At 55.9% G+C, this 18,881-nt stretch overlaps 8 protein-coding genes across 8 annotated transcripts; 6 read left to right on the top strand and 2 right to left on the bottom strand.

The window, feature by feature from the left end:
- Window positions 1-1,132: 1,132 nt before the first annotated feature.
- MFIFM68171_09515 (Rhodopsin domain-containing protein) lies at window positions 1,133-2,770 on the top strand (the record flags this gene model as incomplete). Its single annotated transcript, XM_071064934.1, has 6 exons — window positions 1,133-1,270; window positions 1,323-1,450; window positions 1,503-1,602; window positions 1,662-1,797; window positions 1,854-2,062; window positions 2,135-2,770. 6 exons carry the CDS (start codon window positions 1,133-1,135, stop codon window positions 2,768-2,770), a joined length of 1,347 nt encoding a protein of 448 aa, XP_070921035.1.
- A 766-nt stretch (window positions 2,771-3,536) lies between these two features.
- On the top strand, window positions 3,537-4,342 carry GUK1 (guanylate kinase; the record flags this gene model as incomplete). Its single annotated transcript, XM_071064933.1, has 5 exons — window positions 3,537-3,546; window positions 3,597-3,676; window positions 3,730-3,869; window positions 3,926-4,223; window positions 4,277-4,342. 5 exons carry the CDS (start codon window positions 3,537-3,539, stop codon window positions 4,340-4,342), a joined length of 594 nt encoding a protein of 197 aa, XP_070921034.1.
- A 1,723-nt stretch (window positions 4,343-6,065) lies between these two features.
- MFIFM68171_09513 (Major myo-inositol transporter iolT) lies at window positions 6,066-7,861 on the top strand (the record flags this gene model as incomplete). Its single annotated transcript, XM_071064932.1, has 4 exons — window positions 6,066-6,217; window positions 6,293-6,345; window positions 6,417-7,404; window positions 7,462-7,861. 4 exons carry the CDS (start codon window positions 6,066-6,068, stop codon window positions 7,859-7,861), a joined length of 1,593 nt encoding a protein of 530 aa, XP_070921033.1.
- A 286-nt stretch (window positions 7,862-8,147) lies between these two features.
- On the bottom strand, window positions 8,148-8,837 carry MFIFM68171_09512 (TATA-box-binding protein; the record flags this gene model as incomplete). Its single annotated transcript, XM_071064931.1, has 1 exon — window positions 8,148-8,837. One exon carries the CDS (start codon window positions 8,835-8,837, stop codon window positions 8,148-8,150), a length of 690 nt encoding a protein of 229 aa, XP_070921032.1.
- A 940-nt stretch (window positions 8,838-9,777) lies between these two features.
- On the top strand, window positions 9,778-10,983 carry MFIFM68171_09511 (uncharacterized protein; the record flags this gene model as incomplete). The annotated part of the gene is made up of 1 exon (XM_071064930.1): window positions 9,778-10,983. The coding sequence occupies one exon, from the start codon at window positions 9,778-9,780 to the stop codon at window positions 10,981-10,983; it is 1,206 nt and encodes a 401-aa protein (XP_070921031.1).
- Window positions 10,984-11,594: 611 nt separating this feature from the next.
- Window positions 11,595-13,240, bottom strand: MFIFM68171_09510 (Mannan endo-1,6-alpha-mannosidase; the record flags this gene model as incomplete). The annotated part of the gene is made up of 3 exons (XM_071064929.1): window positions 11,595-12,245; window positions 12,358-13,082; window positions 13,156-13,240. 3 exons carry the CDS (start codon window positions 13,238-13,240, stop codon window positions 11,595-11,597), a joined length of 1,461 nt encoding a protein of 486 aa, XP_070921030.1.
- Window positions 13,241-14,035: 795 nt separating this feature from the next.
- On the top strand, window positions 14,036-15,720 carry MFIFM68171_09509 (Solute carrier family 40 member; the record flags this gene model as incomplete). Its single annotated transcript, XM_071064928.1, has 4 exons — window positions 14,036-14,354; window positions 14,403-14,572; window positions 14,627-15,367; window positions 15,424-15,720. 4 exons carry the CDS (start codon window positions 14,036-14,038, stop codon window positions 15,718-15,720), a joined length of 1,527 nt encoding a protein of 508 aa, XP_070921029.1.
- An 852-nt stretch (window positions 15,721-16,572) lies between these two features.
- Window positions 16,573-18,360, top strand: MFIFM68171_09508 (D-arabinono-1,4-lactone oxidase; the record flags this gene model as incomplete). The annotated part of the gene is made up of 1 exon (XM_071064927.1): window positions 16,573-18,360. The coding sequence occupies one exon, from the start codon at window positions 16,573-16,575 to the stop codon at window positions 18,358-18,360; it is 1,788 nt and encodes a 595-aa protein (XP_070921028.1).
- Between the last annotated feature and the right edge of the window lie 521 nt (window positions 18,361-18,881).

The raw sequence follows: 18,881 nt of genomic DNA, 5'->3' as shown, positions 1-18,881 counted from the left end.
TCGACGCTCGAATTGGACACGCTGATATCACCTGAAAGGTGGAACTCTAGGTACCAGTATAACTGCTTGCTGATCGATCTTTAGGCCAGATCCCAGCTGAGATTCTGAGTAGGGAGAGACTTCACCTTAATCCTCGAGGAAGGATAGAAACCGACCGGACGGTGGGCTTCGCTCGCGGCGTGCTAGCTGGTAGTAGCTTGCTCATAGGGGCAGTGTGCGACCTCACCGAGCGGTGCTCTGCTGAGCGAGGGGTAATGATTATTCCCGACGGCTGCCTGCCTTGAAATCTTGCCAATTTCCAACTCCCGAGCCTTATCGAGGTCGGCTCTACTTCATCACTCACGGCTCGCACTTTTCGTTGTTTCCGCAGCATGAAACCCAGGCTTATCATTCGCTCGCCGGCAAATCCCGTCCTCCATTATCAAGCACGGCGCTCGCAGGTGCAGCAGCGAATATCGGGAACGGGCAGCAGGCTGCAGGCTCCCGGACCCCAACTCCGCGTCTCTCGTTTTCTCTTCGTTAGTTTGCTGCGAGCCTCCGCCAATGAATATGCCGTGCGAGGCACCAACACCAACCACGAAGCGAATGTGCGTCCGCCCGGGGACAATCCACCTCTATCGAGTCCGCCAGCGCATGAGCCCGTCGACTTCTCTGCGTTGTTTGCACTACCAGCTGATCCAACGGAAAATATGTTCCGGTTGCACCGGGGCCAAAGAATCCACACAGTCTGCAATACCAAAGATTGCTACCCATGCTTCTCAATGATATCAGATTCCTAGTCCGGCGTTTGTCTACCTTGACAGGACGCAGCTTCTTCCATATTAACCTCCCATTGCCCTGACAGTGATTTCAACGTAGTGAACCGCGACGATCATTAACCCGGCACAGCGCTCTACGACTTTCGTTTTGAATTCCCTCACTACATCGGTTCCCCAAGTCAGTGTTCTGTGGGGGAGCCCCGCCTCTCTGCGGCAGCAGAGTGAATCACATTCCTTGTCAGATTTGCCGCACTCACAGTCCATCAGCTGTGGTGTAATCATACCACAAAGGGCCTTTCTTCCCATTGTCTTGGCCAGTCGGCGAGTCGAAAACGGGTCGAGGCCAGCCTCGGGCCCCACGTCTCGCCCCTACAATGGACGCCTTTACGCGGGAGGCTTTTTCGCTTCTGGCGGCCGGACTGCTGGTGATTGGCCTCCGGATGTACGTCAGAATATCTACGAGCGGCTTCAAGCATCTACATCCAGATGACTACCTCATGGTCCTCGCTGCGGTGGGTGCGCCTATGCTCTCGATTCTCTGCTGCTGCTGACTGGCTCGAGCAGGTCGTCTACGCAATCGAAACATATCTCGCGTATTCGGTTGGCGCATTCTGGAAAGGCCTTGCCAACAATGGCATGACGGACGAGCACCGGCGGCTGCTAGATACAAACAGCGAGGAGTACAGACTACGGTGAGCGCATTTTCGTGGGAGACCGGAATGTTGCTTCTGACGAATGAGACAGGGTCAATGGCTCCAAGACACAAGTGGCTGGTTGGTCCACTTACACCTTCCTGCTCTGGATCATCAAGGCCGCCATGTGCATCTTCTACCTTCGCTTGACGGTGCGGCTTTCAGGAGCCCCATAGAATACGGGCGCGGATCGCTGACATTCGATCTTTAGGACGGCCTGGGGTTCAGGAAGCGGGTTTACACCGGCTTCGTTCTGATTGCAACGACATGGATCGCCGTGCTCCTGGCCATTCTCCTGGGCTGCTATCCGCTGAGCAAAAACTGGCAGATATACCCCGACCCCGGCAGTGCGTTATCTCTCGCATCTCCAGACCCTGACGGACCGTTACTGACAGGCGCACAGACTCTTGCCAACCAGCCATATCCAAAGTCGACATCCTTGTCACAGTGGTCCTGAACGTCTTAACCGACATCTACCTCATGAGCATCCCAATCCCAATGCTGTGGCATTCGTCTCTAAGGCCCTTTAAGAAGGCCGGCCTCATCTTGCTCTTCTCCGGCGGCGCGTTCGTAACCGTCGCGGGCGTCCTCCGTTGCGTCCTGATCATCACCGTCAGTACTACCCATCAAGGCCAAGGCCAACCCGCGTAGGGCCCCTTCGGCGCCCCGCTAACCGTGCGACAGGACCCGATTAATGGTGCGGAGAAGGCTGGATCGTGGGCGGTGCGGGAGACGTTCGTGGCGGTGGTGACGTCGAACCTGCCCATGATCTCGCCGCTGATCACGCGCCTGTTCCGGCCGCTCATCGGCAGCCTCCGGTCGCTGTCGTCGACGCAGAACAAGGCGTCCGGCGGGTTGTCCCGGAGCCTGGACGCCAAGCCGCGCGCCGTGATCGTGCTCGAGGACAAGAACCCGCGCCGCGGCATGGGCCCGCGCAGCGTGCACCCCATCCCCAACTTCACCGCCAACGACAGCGAGGAGCAGATCTGCGTCTCGCACCACCACCACCACGACGACGATGACGACGGCTCGCGGACGCATACGCGCGACGCGCACACGCCCACGTCCCTAAACCGCGGCGTGGACCTCGAGGCCGGGCGCGTCGCACCCTCCCTGAACGGCGTGATTCTGAAGCAGACGTCGGTGGAGGTCGTCGAGACGCGCAAGAGCCTCGCAGGCCCGTCCCCGGACGGGCGCGATGTGGGCGACTACTATCTCGTGACCGAGTCGAGGCGGCTTGGGGATGGCCCTGGACCGAGGAAGATGGAGAGGAGACCGAAGAGGGCGAGCGTGGGTTTCGGTCTGTTTAGCAGATCATGACCTGTGATGCCAAGAGCTGAGATTCGGGATAGACAGGCACATGATGGATTCATGGCAAGGTGATGATTCGAGGCGTTGGAGATGAGATGGGATGGGATGCTGGGTAAAGAAGAGGGGAATGAGTGCCATGGGTTTCTTTTCTTCTTCTTTTTTTTTTTTTCTGTTCTTTTCTTTTCTTTCCTTTCCTATCTCCCTACTTTCTTTCCCTTCTTCGAGAATCGGGGTCAAAAATCCCAACCTCGCTCTTGATTTCGCGCGGGCTGCGGGCTGCTCTATGCCTCGCCAATCTAGGGCCGTTTTGAAGTGCAGCTTGAAGTTAGCTTACGGCTTGGTAATGTAGATTTGGTCGCTTGGAGCCGGCATCAAAGTACCTTAGCATCTACCCAGGTTTCCTGGGTTTGCTTTCTTCATCCCGCGAGTTGCTCATCCAATTCCGATTGTACCCGCCGGTCCGGCATGACTCAAACGAGGCTGTGAGATGCATTCAGCGCTTCAGGCGTGAGGCGTGAGGCGTGAGAAATTTTATCGCCCGTTCGGTAGCCAGTACTTCAGAAAACACAAAGATATTGGTCCCACTTATGTATCCAGTACTTTTCAAGATTAAGCTCATCCGATCAGCCGACCTGGGACTGGTGGGTCCAACCCCACGCAAGCCACAAACCGTTTCGGAGTCAACCCGTTTTTAAACCGCGACCTCTCGCGCTCGAAGATGCGTCGCCCATTGTTCCACTCGTTCCAAGTCATTCGCTCGTCATTCTTCCGCACAATGGCGCCGGGTAAGTCCGCTTCGCGTCGCAGACTTGGCCCAAACTCGCTAATCCCGTAGCCGTTCGCGATCCCCGCCCCATCGTTATCTCTGGTCCGTCCGGTGTCGGCAAGGGAACACTCTACAAACTCCTCTTCCAAGTATGTCCTCTGCCGATCTTATCGAGCTTCGACATATCTGATACCCAAACTAGAGACATCCCGACACATTTGCCCTCTCTGTCTCACACACGACCCGTAGCCCGCGCCCGGGCGAGCAAGATGGCGTCGACTATCATTACGTGACGCGGGAGGCGTTTTTGGATCTCAAGGCCAAGGATGGCTTTGTAGAGAAGTAGGCGCACACCAATTACAGTACACAGTATCATCCCACTGACAATGCGGGGGTAGTGCCGAGTTTGGCGGCAACCTCTACGGCACATCGAAAGCCACAATCCAGGAACAGAGCGCCAAGGGAAGGATAGTCGTGCTGGATATCGAGGTGGAAGGCGTGAAGCAGGTCCGGGCCTCGGGCTTTCCGGCGCGCTATGTTTTCATTGCCCCGCCATCAGAGGGAGAACTGGAGAAGCGGCTCCGCGGGCGCGGAACGGAGAAGGAGGAGTCGATCCAAAAGCGGCTCAAGCAGGCAAAGGTGGAGCTGGAACACTCCAAGATTCCAGGCCTGCACGACAAAATTATCGTCAACGACGTGAGTTCCCATGGCAGTCGGGATGGCGTGCTTCGGATGTTAACTTGACCCAGGTGTTGGAGACCGCGTACAAGGAGCTTGAGGACTTTGTTTTTGCGGCACCGCCCGCTGACGCTTAGAGTTCTGTAACCTCTTTTGTAATAGACCATCCTCGTGCGGCAAGCGATGCTACTTATAACCTCCGTTATTGGATGTATGACCAGACCTTGCTTGGGGCATATCTTTGCACTCCGGGAGTTCGGCTGATCAGAAGTAGAGCGACACGAGTCGTTGAGAACCATCAATTTACTTCGGCGCCGGCTGATAGCCATTCGAGCAGGGGCGTCAACCTTTCAGTCAGCCCCCACTCTGCATTACACGGCCGTCCCGTTTCGCCCCCGATGTCACCCATCGGCGCAACGATTGGGTAACCCGCCGACGCGGCTCGGACAAACCGCGCAGGACCCGTTCCCGCGCGACGTGGTGTTGAGTTGGCGGATACGGTTTTTGGGCATCCAGCCCCCTCGACCAGGAAAACGGACTTGGTGCGATTGCGCCTTGGTGGCTGAGCTTGTGGAGAATCCATTTCTATTTGGGCCGAAAGCAGGGCCGTCTTGGCCGACCACCTCAGACAGGACATCTGATTCCCCCGCGTTCTCCGGCACTTGTTGCTCGCTGCGCTTGAGGATTCTCATTGGGTGCAAGATACACTTTCTGACTAGGGGCAGCTCTATCTGCACTTGTCGTTTTGAGGTTGTCCGGGTGATAAGAACCTACTGCTATAGTTACCTGGCCTTGTCCCTCTGGGTGTTTACCGACCTTCCCTTCCCTGATTTCGAAGGGTATGTACGTGTAAATGTGTGTGTTAGTGTCATTTCAGTACCCAAGTGCATGCTCTGACAGAATGCTAGAACCATGCACTCGCCCACCAATCATTACTGCTGTAGATGGGGACCCATTCCGTAGCGCGCGGCAGGGCTCATTAACACCCACCGTCCTTGCCAGATTGCCGGATAATGATCCCAAACACTGACATTTACAATTAAGTCCTCTGCGTTTCAGCCCTGCCCTCTTCTCCTATAGGTTACCGGCGGCTTTCGCTTGCTTGCGTGATGTTGGGTTCTGTGATGCTCCCGACGGGCTCGCCTCGGGCACTTCTCGCCCGGGAAACCGGCATGCCGCATCCTCAATCCCGAGCACCGGGTTCTCTCCCCGCAGCAAATTGGCTGCCGGCACCCCGCACTCGTCGGAGGAAGGAACCCCAAAGAGAGCTTGGCATGCCGGTCTCTCGTTGTAATTTAGGCGAGGCCGATGGATGGGCAGTCTCTCACGCGAGATAGAACAACAGTGCTGCTTGATAGCATGACCGTACCCAACCGCAAGCTATTCTACTCTGCTCTACGTGGATCGATATGTACGGCTTGCCTGGGCACTGAAGCTGAATTTTTTTTTTTTTTTTTATTTTTTTTTTTTACCCCTTTATGCTTCTTCCTCTTCTTCTTCTCTGAAGGCAGAATGTGTCAACACAGAGTATTGCTCTGGAGGGTGCTTCCTTTTCCCCATACCCATTATTCAGATTACCACCCAAGTGAAATACATGGTAGCATTGTACGGTCATGATATCCGGGAGCACAGTTAATTTATCCGACTTGATATTCGCCCCGTCAGTCAAATCTGCCTTACAAATTCTTGCAAATATTTGAGTCCTTCCCGCTCCTTTGACATCAAGAACATGGTTGGGGCTATGATCTTAATAGGCAGGTGCTAACACAGCATTTGCTATTAAAGGTCTGTTGGCATGGCCAGCCGACGTCTCAAGACACCTAACATCTTTTGCTAAAGCCTCAGAATCGACAAGTGACAATGGCTATCATTGGTGCGAAGGAAGAGCACGTCGATCCGCGGCTAACGCGCATTGCGCAGGCTGACCACAAGCCATGGTACAAGAAACCAAACCTGCGCTTCTTGTACCTCATCCTTGTTCCCACGGGGCTGGGGGTCGAATGGACATCAGGGTAAGCAGTGACGCGAATCGGCCGGCTAGGCCTAAGGTTCAACTACGAGCGTTCTAACCTCAACAACTTCAACAGCTTCGACAGTTCTATGCTTAATTCTCTCCAGGCTGTCAAGTCGTGGACAGATTGTATGTTCGCCCTTCGGCCATACGAGGGACCTGGTGGCTTTTGAGCTAATCAGAACATGAATGTAATCCAGACTTTGACAACCCGACCTCGGCCCGCCTCGGCCTCCTGAACGCGATGTACTCCCTCGGTGCTCTCATGGCAATCCCCTTCATCCCGACTGTGAGCCAGTATCTCGGCCGCCGGAGAACCATCCTCGCCGCCTCCCTCGTCATGTGCATGGGTGCCGGCCTGCAAGCTGGGTCACGCAACTCCGACATGTTCCTCGCCTCCCGGTGGGTTCTCGGCTTCGGCATCCCCTTCGCCATCGTCAACGCCTCTTCCATGATCGGAGAGCTGTCGTATGCCAAAGAACGCCCCATCATGACGTCGCTGTTCAACGCCTCCTGGTTCGTGGGCGCCATCGTCGCCGCGGGAACCACGTATGGCACGTTTCAGATGACCAGCACCTGGGCCTGGCGACTGCCGAGTCTGCTGCAGCTCGTCCCCAGCTTCTGCCAGATCGCGTTCATGTACTGGTGTCCCGAGTCCCCCCGCTGGCTGATCTCGCAAGACCGTGGCGACGAGGCCTTTGCCATACTACAAAAGTACCACAGCGAGGGTGCCGACGGTGACGAGTTTGTACGGCTCGAGTACGCGCAAATTCAGTCGACTATTGCGCTGGAGAAGGAGCTGTCAAAGTCGTTTGTGTGGGCCGATGTTGTGCGCGATCCACCCATGCGTCGCCGTTTCACGATTGCTGCCGTCATGGGTTTCTTTACGCAGTGGAGCGGGAACGGCCTTCTGAGCTTCTACATGAAGAAGATCCTGGCGCTCGTGAACATCACGGATAACAGGACGGTACAGCAGATCATCTTGAGCAATACTTGCTGGGGCTTCATCAATGCGGTGCCGATTGCGTTAATTGCGCCTCGATTTCCCCGGCGAAAGATGTTCCTGCTTTGTACCATTGGCACGGCGATAGTCTACATTGTCTGGACTATCGCCAGTGCGCGGGCGGAAATCGAAAACTCATCGAAAGCGGCGATTCCGGTGTTGGTGTTTATTTATGTCTACTCGCCGTAAGTCTCGCTCGGCTTTCTACTTGTACCGATTTCAGGGGCTCACTGGCAGGCTAGGTTCTACAACGTGGGTTGGAACGCCCTTGCTTACACCTATCTCGTCGAGTTATTCCCCTACCAACAACGCGCCAAGGGGATCTCTGTGGAGCAACTCACTGTGCGATTTGCCGTCTTCTTCAACACATACGTCAACCCCATCGCGCTCGACGCCATCGGCTGGAAGTACTACATCGTCTACTGCGTCTGGATCTTTGTCGAGATTGCAACAGTGTACTGGATATTCCCCGAGACGCATAACCGTACGCTCGAAGAGCTGAGCTTCATGTTTGAGGGCAAGGCAGTCCAAGATAAGGTACAGCAGAATGTTGACAAGGTGCTCAATATTGAGCTTGAGGCTGTAGATCGGCGGGCTTCGAGGAACGGAGCGGGAACTCGGACGGCAGAACGACAGGCTTAATGCACTAAGCTACCTTGTTTCCTGCAGTACTCTCAGCAAAAGTAGGGCAACGATTCGCTGGGAGCGCACCGCTAGGGAGTCAGAACAAAGAAAAGCAATGAATTATTGCCGGTTCAAGATTCCTCTTTGTTGAACCGAACCGCTATTGTCTCACGCATGCTTGTGTGTGATTACCGCGAGATACATACGTTCAAGTACCTTAGTACTTACCCATCATCTACCACCAAGCCAGGTGGCGTTTACCCAGTACTGTGTCTCACCAATACTTACCAGTAATAGCAGGTACTCACCTTTTCCTCCTTCGCACCCTTTTCTCTGGCTTCGTCTCCTTGACCTTTTTCCCCTCCTCCGGCGGCGGCAGCGGCTCGCTCCGAGTAATCACATCCCCCATCTTATAATCCAGCAGCATCGGATACAGATTCGTAAACGCCTCGAACACGTCCTCCTCCTTCTTGGCGCCCGTCAGCACCACCTTGCCGTTGGCAAACACGAGGCACGTCAGGCGGGGGTTAACCATCTTGTAGATCAGGCCAGGGAAGATCTCGGCCTCGTACTGGCTGAACTGCAGCGTCTCCATGTGGAAACCCTCGAGGCGCACATAGAAGCCGCAGCTGGCGGACCCGACAAAGTTCTGCACCTTGAAGTCCTTGAACCTGGTCTGGAAGCCGCACTTCTGGATCGCCCGCGCGTGCCGCCGCCCCGCGAGCCGCGCCTGCTCCTCCGACTTGGCCCCCGTGATGACCAGCTTGCCCGACGCGAAGACGAGCGTCGTCGTGCGCGGCTCGCGGATCCGCATCACCAGCGCGTGGAACTTGTTGCGGTTGTACTCGACGTTGCGCGCCTGCTGCGAGATGAGCTTGAGGTCGAGGCGGCAGTCGAGGTTGACGGTGGCGACGACGTTCTGAAGCCGCGGGAGCGGCCATTCGGGATTGTGGCGTTCCCGCCAGGAGGGCGTTTCTGATTGCTCTTGTGACATTTTTTTTTTCTTTTTGTTCTTCTTGTCTGATTGTGGTTAAGGGGTTGCTCACCGTTTGCCTCTATCTGATTTTATTGTTCCTTAGTTGTCTCACTTTGGATGGAAGGGCTCCTATCCAAGAGTGTGTCTTTGAGTTTAGTGAGATGTTGACCAAATGTTTAAATTCGTACACTCCGGACTCTCTTGGATCTTCACTGAGGTTGGTTGCGGTGGGGGAAGCGAAGACTATATCCAGGCTATGAGAACAAAGGTTGGTTCGCAAGGCCGTGTCCCTAGTATTCCAGGTGAAATGGGGACTTTCTGGACAAAGCCGTGGGACAAATGAATTGTTTAAAACCTATTTCTGGCTGTGTTCAGGAATAAAGAAGATGCATGAACAATCCCATTGTTTCCGTCACCATCGCTAAATTCAGGATGAATGCCGCCATTCGAGTAGTACCTGGTGGAAAGGTTCAGACGAGCAGCGCAAGTTTCTGTTACGAACACCATCAATCCGGTCTTGACACTCTTTCTATCCTTGAGAGGGGAAATAACTTTGACCTCTGGTGCCCGGGAAACCGACATCAAAGTGTTATGTGATGACGCTAAAGGAACCTGACAGCATTCGGCTTTATGCTGGCAGCTCCCAGTTATAGCCGCTAGTAGTTCGCGGTACCTTATACAGTCGCGAACAGTCTCATTTCTGGCATTCGACGGAACTAACCGTCGGAAGTGATCAAGTTTAATGTTCTTTCCTGCAATTGAGATGCAGATGCACAAAGACGCATCGCAAGTTTGCCTCTAAGCCCGTCACCGCCCGCTTCGGGCAGATATAGATGGCTAAGGATGCTCGCTCCCCAGTAACCGAGACGGGCGCAAGAAAATACCTTTACAAGATGAACGCGCTGTCTCCCTCTCATTCTTCTTGTGTTCTTCGAGGAAACACGTCCTTCCAGTCAGGATGCCATCCATCATTTCATACTTGGCAAGAAAGTACCGCCGTGCCAGTTCCAGTTCTCATTCTTACGATGTCGACTCAAATCGGAGCAAGTTGAAGAAGCGATCAGGGTTCCTGTCCACAGATGGAAGTCGCTTCCGAGAGTTCATGCGGAGCAATGCCTCCTTCCAGTCGATCCTGAAGCCGTCAAGACCGCACAGGACCTCAACCACAGACGTGCCCGACCTACCGAGTCTACCAATCTATCAAACCTTCACCGCAAAGACAAGTCCAGATGGGGTAATCCCCGGGGTTCTGCCCCAGATAACATTACAAAGAGCGAATGAGTCACAACAGACAGCCTTGAGCCACACAACAGCGGTGGCCACCACGGCAGTTGACCAGCCCCCGGCCTACGACAGAGCTACCGAGCTCGCCGAGGTCTACCGCGCCGTCCTCCCAGAGTTTGACAACATGGGAAGCAGCCGAGTCCCGAGCCGGCGGGGTGTCCACCGACGAGCCCACTCACGAGCCAGCCAAAAGCCCGACATCGCACGGCATACCCCGCGGGCATCGACATGGACAAACTCCATCATCGCCCCATCCCTCGCATCCTCCACCACCGCGGTCGAGCTCGAGAGCGACGGGAGAAGCAGCGGCGCAGCGCAGCCACCGGCGACGTCGATCCCCGTGATCCCTCCCAGGAGCCCGATCCGGACGAGCCAACCGCCCGCCGTCTCAATGCCAACGCTGCGGGGGTCTCTCGCTGCGACGGCAGCGGCGACGACCGCGGCGACGGGGCGGTTCGCCTCGCCCGGCCCGCGCTCCCCATGCCAGCCAAGTCCGGCCAGCCAGTCCCGAGCCTCGGAGTTCTGCTACCCACTCCCGCCGTCCCGCCTCGGCCACGGCGCGAGCAACTCCATCAGCCTGCAGATCTGCGCCCAGCTGCTCGCCGACGAGCTCACCAAGGTGCTGTCGCCCCGGCAGAACCACACCCCTGAGGAGCACAGGGCGGCAAAGCTGCAAGTGCTGCTGCTCATTGAGTCGTACGAGGGGGTGCTGGAGAATTGTCGGCGGGAGATGGCGCGTAAGGAGTCAGAGGGGAATAGTGGCGGCAGTGGTGGTGGTGGGGATGGGGGTGGGGAACATGGTGAGGAGAGTGAAGATGAGAAGGTGGCTCATGTGCGTGAGGCGATGGGGATTTTAGAGCACTGGCTGGATATGTTGTAGGGTTTATGAGGAGACATTTGGGGATGAGGAGGGAGACGGGGTTGAGCAGGTTTGATGGGAAATTTGGTCCTCGGCTGTAGAGGAATGCGAAGAATGCAAGCATCAATCATAATGGAGCTGAGATAGAGGAGCAAGTGGCTCTCGCACGGTGTAATACAGCGTACTATGCGAGCGAGAACACAGTTTCTAGGCTTGAGAATGATGGGGAGGTTTGACAACATAACTACTCCTCATGAAAGGAAAGCTATTGCTCGCTTGATAGAGGAGAAGAGGCTGCTAAAAGCACTGGTAGGTTCACTGGCGCGAATGATGAAAAAACGACCAAGTAAGGATGGCGATGCCGTTGGACTATCTGTAACTACTGTAAACTATGATAAGTAACAACGATACTCAGTACGAATTACTAGTATGTAATGCTCTGGCCGTCATGCATTTGCAAGTCGTATTTTGACTTGCATAGCACCGTGAATTACTAGTACTAGTTAGACGGAACAACACTGCTTCGGGAAATATGCGAAGGTTCAGGTGGACCATCATGTCCCAATTAATATTAATAACTAAGGATGCCGGCAATGTCTAGGTCGGAAACTTTCGATACAGCAGACACTCAACTACAGAAGCGCGGCAACCAAGCCAACCACCACCCAACCCAGCGCAACCGACATCCTGACACCTGCGGAGTCCCCATCCCCGTTCTGATTCTCATTCTCATTCCCATTTCCATTCTGATCCCCATTCCCATCCCCCTGTCCCGCACCTTCTCCAGCCTGGTCCTCTCCATCCCCACCATTCCCACCATCATCACCCCCGCCATCCCCACCAACCTGATCCGCGTCCTCCGCCGTCGCGAACCCCTTCCCAGCCGCCTCATCAACCAACATGCTCACCAGCGCGCTCAGGGCATTCATCTGCTCGGGCGCGCCGACCATCTGGCCCTCGACGGTCTCGGCGGGGCCGGCCCAGCGGAACCCGCACTCCCGCCCGCTCGCCCCCTGGTCGCACGCCTCGACGGCCGCCTCGGCCGACCCGCGCAGCGCGCCCGACGTGATGGTCCCGCGCAGGAACGGCGCCAACTGCACCACGCTGGCGAGCGAGCGCAGCGTCACGCCCTTGAAGAAGCGCATGGCGCTGTTGCAGGTCGTCCGCTCAACGCCCTCGCAGGCGACCTCGACGTGGATCCGGTCCGGGAAGAAGACGGAGAGCGTGCGGTTGGTCAGGCCGGTGAGGACGGACTGCCAGGTGGATTGGTCGTCGCCAGTTGTCTGTTTACGATGCGTGGGTTGGTTGGTTGGCGGCGGAAGGGGGTTGGATTGGGTTGGGAAGGGAAGGGGATGTGGGACACTGGGATTTTTTTTTGGGGGGGGGGGGGCGCACCTGGTTGTACATGTACGCTGCAGCTTGTATGAGGACTGCGGCGTTGTTGGACCACGCGTAACGGATTATATCGCTGCAGTCTGAGTCGGGCAGGGTACCGTCAAAGACGTTGAAGGACTCGTCGACGAGCCCGACGGCGGTGAGCCAATCCCAGGTCTGCCTCGCCTGGACGGCATAAGTCTGGTTGCCCGTGTACCGCGCCAGCCTGGCGCCGAGGTTGATGAAGATGGCATTGGCCAAGGTGTTTTTGAGATTGTAGCCGAAGTTGGTGGGCATGATCTGCCAGCGCAGGCCGCCATCGCAAACATCATCCTCGGCCCACCGAGCTGCCAGCAAGCCGAACACGGCTTCAGCCAGCTCGATCCAGCTCGGCTCGCCCTGCGGTGCGCTAGGGAAGTTTAGCTCAGCAGCGAGCATTGCCAACATGCCCCAGAGTCCATGATCGTCGTTTCCCATTGTCGCGGTCCAATTGGTGGGCATGAAGGCGGACGCAAGGCTGGGACCGTTCTGGTGCACAAGACCTTCCAAGGCTACGGCATTGTAGCTATCGTCGCCCGTGTAATGCCAGTAGTCGATCATGGTGGACCACAGGAGGGCGCCAGTGAACCAGTAGAAGTCGCTCTCTGGGGGCGGAGGGAAGATGCCCGGGATTTCGCCGGTCTCGTTACCCCTGTAGTATGCCATCAGGTCGGCCGCCACATCTTTGGCGGCTGCTTTGATTGAGTCTTGAGTTCATGTCAGTGTCTTGTCAATCGTAGTGGGTCCCGGCCGGTCAATGAGATGGGCTTAGTGTTTTACCTGAAGACCCGAAATCAACCTGCAGAGCTGCCGACGCCGAACCGGCGCCGGCGAGCAGCAGGGGAAGCGCCACCTTGTGCATCATTCTTCCTCTCGGGCAGGCCGAGGTGTGGGACGGGGACGATCTGCAAAACCGGCCATGATGGAGTCAGGGACGCGGATTCAAGGTTCTTTGGCCTTATTTATACGAAATGCATGTTCAGGGGCACACTTTGTGAAGGATTCGTCGGGCAATTTCACTGGCAGCCGCCTTTCCGGTTCGCGCTAGGCTGGTCCCGCTCAGCACGATTCATGCGCCCAAAGATCACGATCCACTCATCCGCTTCTGCCTGGCAATCACGGGATTCATGGACGAAAAAAACCAAGGTTAAACAACCCGGCAGAGGCACACTACTACCTTGCAATACAACATTGTTAGTGCAATCCATCAGCACAAGTCCCCGTCGGAGATTCAGATATCTGCAGCACAACAGCTACAATACCCAGGTATTTCAACGCTAAAGGCAGCATTGGTGAATTAACTGGTTTGAAACTGATAATCCCTGTCCCAAAGCCAGGCGCTAATGAGCCCTGGGCCGTTGTAGGCAGTGAAAGAACTGCTTCAAACCTTCCCCCAGATCCGCCAGGCGAAACCCGCGCTCATGGTAAAGCATCATATTCAAGGCAGCTTCTGAGGAGTCGTCAACGCTAAGCCGCCCGGTATGCTGCTACTGTCGTGAACAGGTCCCGATCCACGGGGGAATGAGATCTTGGTGGTACCCCCGCATCATGTGACGGGCCATGCAGCGCAAAAACAGTTAAAGAGCGCCATTATCAAGTGCCAAGCACGGCAGTGAAGCCGAGTTCCTCACACCATCGACGATTTTTGTCCGAACCCGCCATGGCATCCAGTCGGCCTGCTGCCGAGGTCCCTAGTATCAATGATCGCACCCCTCTGCTTCACAATCCGGCCGGATCTCAGGCTGGAATGCCAGTTCGGATTGCCCGCCGGCTCTATGTGTCGCACTTCTTGTCGACGTGGAATTCCCGCGTCTTCGAGTTCGGCGCTGTGCTTTATCTAGCGGCCGTCTTCCCAGGGACGTTGCTCCCAATGTCTGTGTACGCGCTGACGCGCGGGCTGTCTGCCATTGTCTTCGCCCCAGCTATAGGACACTATGTTGACACGGCCAACCGTCTCCAGGTTGTCCGGGTGTCTATTGGTAGAGTCCCCGGTACACTTGCTATGTGCTCACACTAACACCCTCAAGTCTTCCAGCGCCTTGTTGTAGCAGCGTCCTGTGTAGTCTTCTACATCCTCTCCATCAAGCTGCCGCTCGGACGTGGCAAGGAAAACGGTATGCTTATGCTGTTGTCACTATTAGCCTGCGTCGAGAAGCTATGCTCCATCATGAACCTGATATCTGTCGAGAAAGACTGGGTAAGTTGACTACAAGACAAGCAACCCAACACCTTGGCTCATAAACTTTGCTAGGTTGTGGTCGTGGCAGGCAAGAACAACGCGGCACTAGTGATCATGAACGCACAAATGCGACGCATCGACTTGCTTTGCAAGCTCTTCGGTCCTCTTTTCATTGCCCTGGTGGCCGGTTTCTCGACTAAAGTGGCTATCATTGTCAATCTAGTCATGAACGTCACGTCCATCGTCGTCGAGTACTATGCTATCGCCCGGGTTTACAATGAGGTGCCCGAGTTGCAAGAAGCGAAGCAGAGCCCATCACAACCAGAGCCGGCAGACGCCGAGTCAGCATATCAGCGGGAACGCGGACACTGGCGCAGCTGGAAAAACATTCATGGTGTCTTTCGCAAATCAGCCAAGGATTTCCGCTTCTACTTCGGCCACCGCGCGTTTCTCCCCTCCTTCGCCGGTGCCCTACTCTATCTCACAGTCCTGGGATTCGCAGGTCAGATGGTGACGTACCTCCTCTCAGCCGGCTATACCGCCACCCAAGTCGGTACCGCGAGCACGCTGAGTGTGGCCTTTGAAATGTCGGCGACATGGGTGGCGCCTTGGCTCCTGAAACGAATTGGACCGGTCAGGGCGGGCCTGTGGTTAAGCAGCTGGCAAGTTACTATGCTAGTTGCCGGGACCGCCTTATTTTGGTTCTTTGATGATAAGCCGGTCATTTCAGCAAGTGGTCTGGTGGGTGGGACGATACTCAGCCGTCTAGGACTCAGAGGTTTTGAACTTTGTGTACAGATCATCGTCCAGGAGGTGAGCACCGAGGGTACTCGTGAAAGTGGTACTACACAAGGCTAACCGTCAATAAGGGAGTGGAGGCCGAGAGCCGTGGCGCATTTTCGTCCGTTGAGGCGGCCTGGCAGAACGCCTTCGAGCTCCTGTCATTTGCATCGACTATCGTCTTCTCCCGCCCCGAGCAGTTCAAGTGGCCTTCTCTCATATCCGTTGGGGCCGTCGCCTCGGCATGGGCGGTGTATACTGTCTTTGTCTATGTCCAGAGAGGACACCTGATCCATCCAGATGCACTTGTGAGGGTCTTGGGGAGCAGCAAGGGAAAACAGACGGAAAGGACAAGGGCTTGTGACGGGTCAAGTCCTGACATATAAGCAATCACTGGCACTATTCAGGTGCTTCGGGGTTACCATCTAAGTGCTTTACTAGCTGCCAGGGGCTCTGCTTTCCTTTGACTCTTCGAAGAAACTCCGACCATTATGAGCAATAAGGGTCAGATCGTCCACAGAAAAGTTTAACCATCCCGGATCCCTAGCGATCGGTGGCTACAACTGCAGAGACCTCCAGAGTGTAGCTGACAGTGCCAATGTCCGTGGGACATTTTGCAATATACACTGGGTATCCAGAGCGGCGCGGGCACCATTGACAGCTGCACCAACCCAACATCCCGTCTTCCCCTGATGTTGGGGGCTGACGGCTAACTTGGCCACCAAGGCTGTGCCATGCCAGAATACCAGGCTGGGCATTCAACCATCCTCAAAAATGCACGCGCGGCACAGTATGTCTCGGCGAATCATACATGGAGGTCAGCTCCGTATTGGATGTCTCACTCAGAGCGGCCCCTCCTTTCACACCAGAGAGGAAGGCAGGGGCATTTCTGGTCGGTGCAAGGAACTCGGATCCCCCGGGGAAGGCTGGCTTCAGCCTATTGAACAGCAGAATTGGAATCTCAATCTCCGTTACGAAGTATCCTCAATATCAGCTCGAGCAAGAAACATATGCCTGATCATCGGCCAATACAAGCTGACAGCCGATCGCTCTGACCCGACTAGGAAAAGGGCGCCGAAGGCTTGCATGAAGGCTGTGGAACATCCCGTCATGTGGTGGGTGTGGCTTGGCTCAGCCCTGGCACGGATTACCTATATACGGGTCATAGCCCTCGATTGAACCGCGTAGCTCATGCTCAGTGACGGCAAGCGACATTAGGAGCAGTCATCAGCAGCACCATGTCGACTCTTCAAACTCTTCTCTGCTGCTTCAAGAAGAAGAAGCCCTCCCAGCAGACGAGGGGGCCGGAAGAAGATGCGCCAGGTGACCGCGTCCAGCGAGTGGTGCAAGAAGTGCTACGCGACCTCGAGTCCAATCCGGATGATGAGCAGCAGCAAAAGAAAATCCAACAATCACTAGAAGCTGAACCGAATGCAATATTTGGTGTCTTCAGAGAAGAGGCAAGCAGGCAGCCCAAACCCCTGTCAAAGCCAGCCCTAGCAGGGCCCAAACTGAGTGAGGACGAAGATTGGGTGAATTGCATTGGCGAGCAGCGTTGCACGCCCTTGAAAAAGGTCAAGCCGCAGTCGCTTCAGGACATGGTCGATATCGTCAACGAAGCGCGTCGTCTCAAGCAACGCGTTCGCGCAGTTGGCTCCGGGCATGCATTCTCCGATGTTGCTCGAACAGACGGCGCCGTGCTGGTGAACCCAATCCTCCTCAACGACGTCCGGCCTGTCGATGCCAAAGTTTTCCGTGAGGGAGCCGTCCAGGAAGGAGGAAACACGCTCCTCCACGTCCAAGCGGGCATCACCGTCAAGAATCTCAAAGTTGAGCTCGACAACCGCGGACTAGCACTCATCAACATGGGCGGGTATGATGGCCAAACCATCTCTGGCACCCTCTCAACCGGCACCCACGGCTCCGGCATCGCCTTTGGTCCTCTAGCCAGCTTCGCCCGCGCCATCATCCTGGTCTCTGAGTCCGGAACAGTCTACCAAATCGAGGCCAGCCAATGCATCTCCGACCCCGCCAAATTCCCTGCCCTCCTGGACGCCGTCCCCATTACCCTCATCCAATCCGATGCCTGGTACCGCACCGTGCACACCTCCATGGGCTGCCTCGGCCTCATCCACTCCTACATTCTCGAAGTGACCCCGGCCTACTCGATCCGCGAGCAGCGCTCCACCACCACCTGGGCCGACATCAAGCCCGCCCTGTCCCCGGGCCAGTGGTCGCCGCACCCGCCTGCGATCGTCTCCGAGGCAGACCACTTCGAGCTGATCCTGAACCCGTACACGCGCTGGTTCCGCAACGCGTGCGTGACCGTGTCGCGCACGCGGCTGCCGGGGGCGCACCACGCGCAGGTGGGGCGGCGGCAGGACTGGCTGGGGAACCTGCTGCAGCAGGTGGCGGTGGAGCGGGCGGGGGACCTGGTGGCGCTGCTGGCCAAGTTCCCGTTCCTCTCGCCGTTGGCCATCGACCAGGCGCTGGCGACGGTGGCGGGCCACGACGGCGACGGCGACGGCCGCCCGGACGTCTACGTCGACAAGAGCTTCAATGTCTTCACCCTCGGCCCCGCCAACGACCTCGCCGCCTTCGCCGTCGAGCTGCACTGCGCCGCGCACCGCTGCGTCCCCACCCTCGACGCCCTCCTTGACGTCTTTGACCAGCTCGCGGACCGCCAGGGCTGGTACATGGCTGGACCCCTCGGGGTGAGGTTCGTCAAGGCCAGTGAGGGCTACCTGGCGCCCCAGGCCGGGAGGTTGACGTGCACGATCGAGCTGGCCATGTTGGTTGGTTTGGAGACCGGGAGGGAGCTGGCGAGGAGGGTGAAGGAGAGGGTGTGTACCCGGGATGAAGAGTCTGTGAGGGTGCATTGGGGGTTGGATTTGGATTTTGTGAGCGGGGAGGATGTTAGGGCGTGGTATCCTGATTTTGAGAAGTGGGTGGAGGTGTATAGGGGGTTGAATACCACGGGCATGTTTAACAATCGGTTTACCGATAGGCTGGGCATTAGCATGTAGGGTATGGGATGTATGATTAGATACTCTGCAGGAAAGGGGGTCTATACTATGTTTATACCCAAGCTAGGGGTACTACGTACTTCTCCGTGTTATAGTGTTTGACCAGGTATAAGCCGAGCCTCTTAAGTTATTATTGCATCCAGTTGAGTATTACCAACTACTTAAATAGTAATTACTTATAAAACACTATAATTCGGAGCAATTATATTGTGCTAACGCTACGCGTAATGTCATAGAGAGTCTTTTGCTCTGCTATATACCATGTCACCATTTCCTACTACTCCAAATATTCCCTTTCTACATGTATCTACGAACCACTAGATTACAACAATGGCAAACGGCCCGCTTCTTCTTAATATATCCGTTTGACTCTTGTGTATTTCAAGAGCAACGTGTTGATTCAAGACGGTAGAGGCTAAGGTCTTCACTAACCGTCTATCGCGTCTACTTTGCCCATTCCGGAAAAGTAACTCTTAGGAAACGGCCAGAGTACAACATCGCCATGACTCCAATTCAGGACT

The sequence above is a fragment of the Madurella fahalii genome, assembly GCF_045866475.1.
Source record: "Madurella fahalii IFM 68171 DNA, scaffold_5, whole genome shotgun sequence".
Taxonomy (NCBI): domain Eukaryota; kingdom Fungi; phylum Ascomycota; class Sordariomycetes; order Sordariales; genus Madurella; species Madurella fahalii.
Note: the sequence above shows the minus strand (reverse complement) of the source record. Positions and strands in the feature narration are given on the sequence as shown.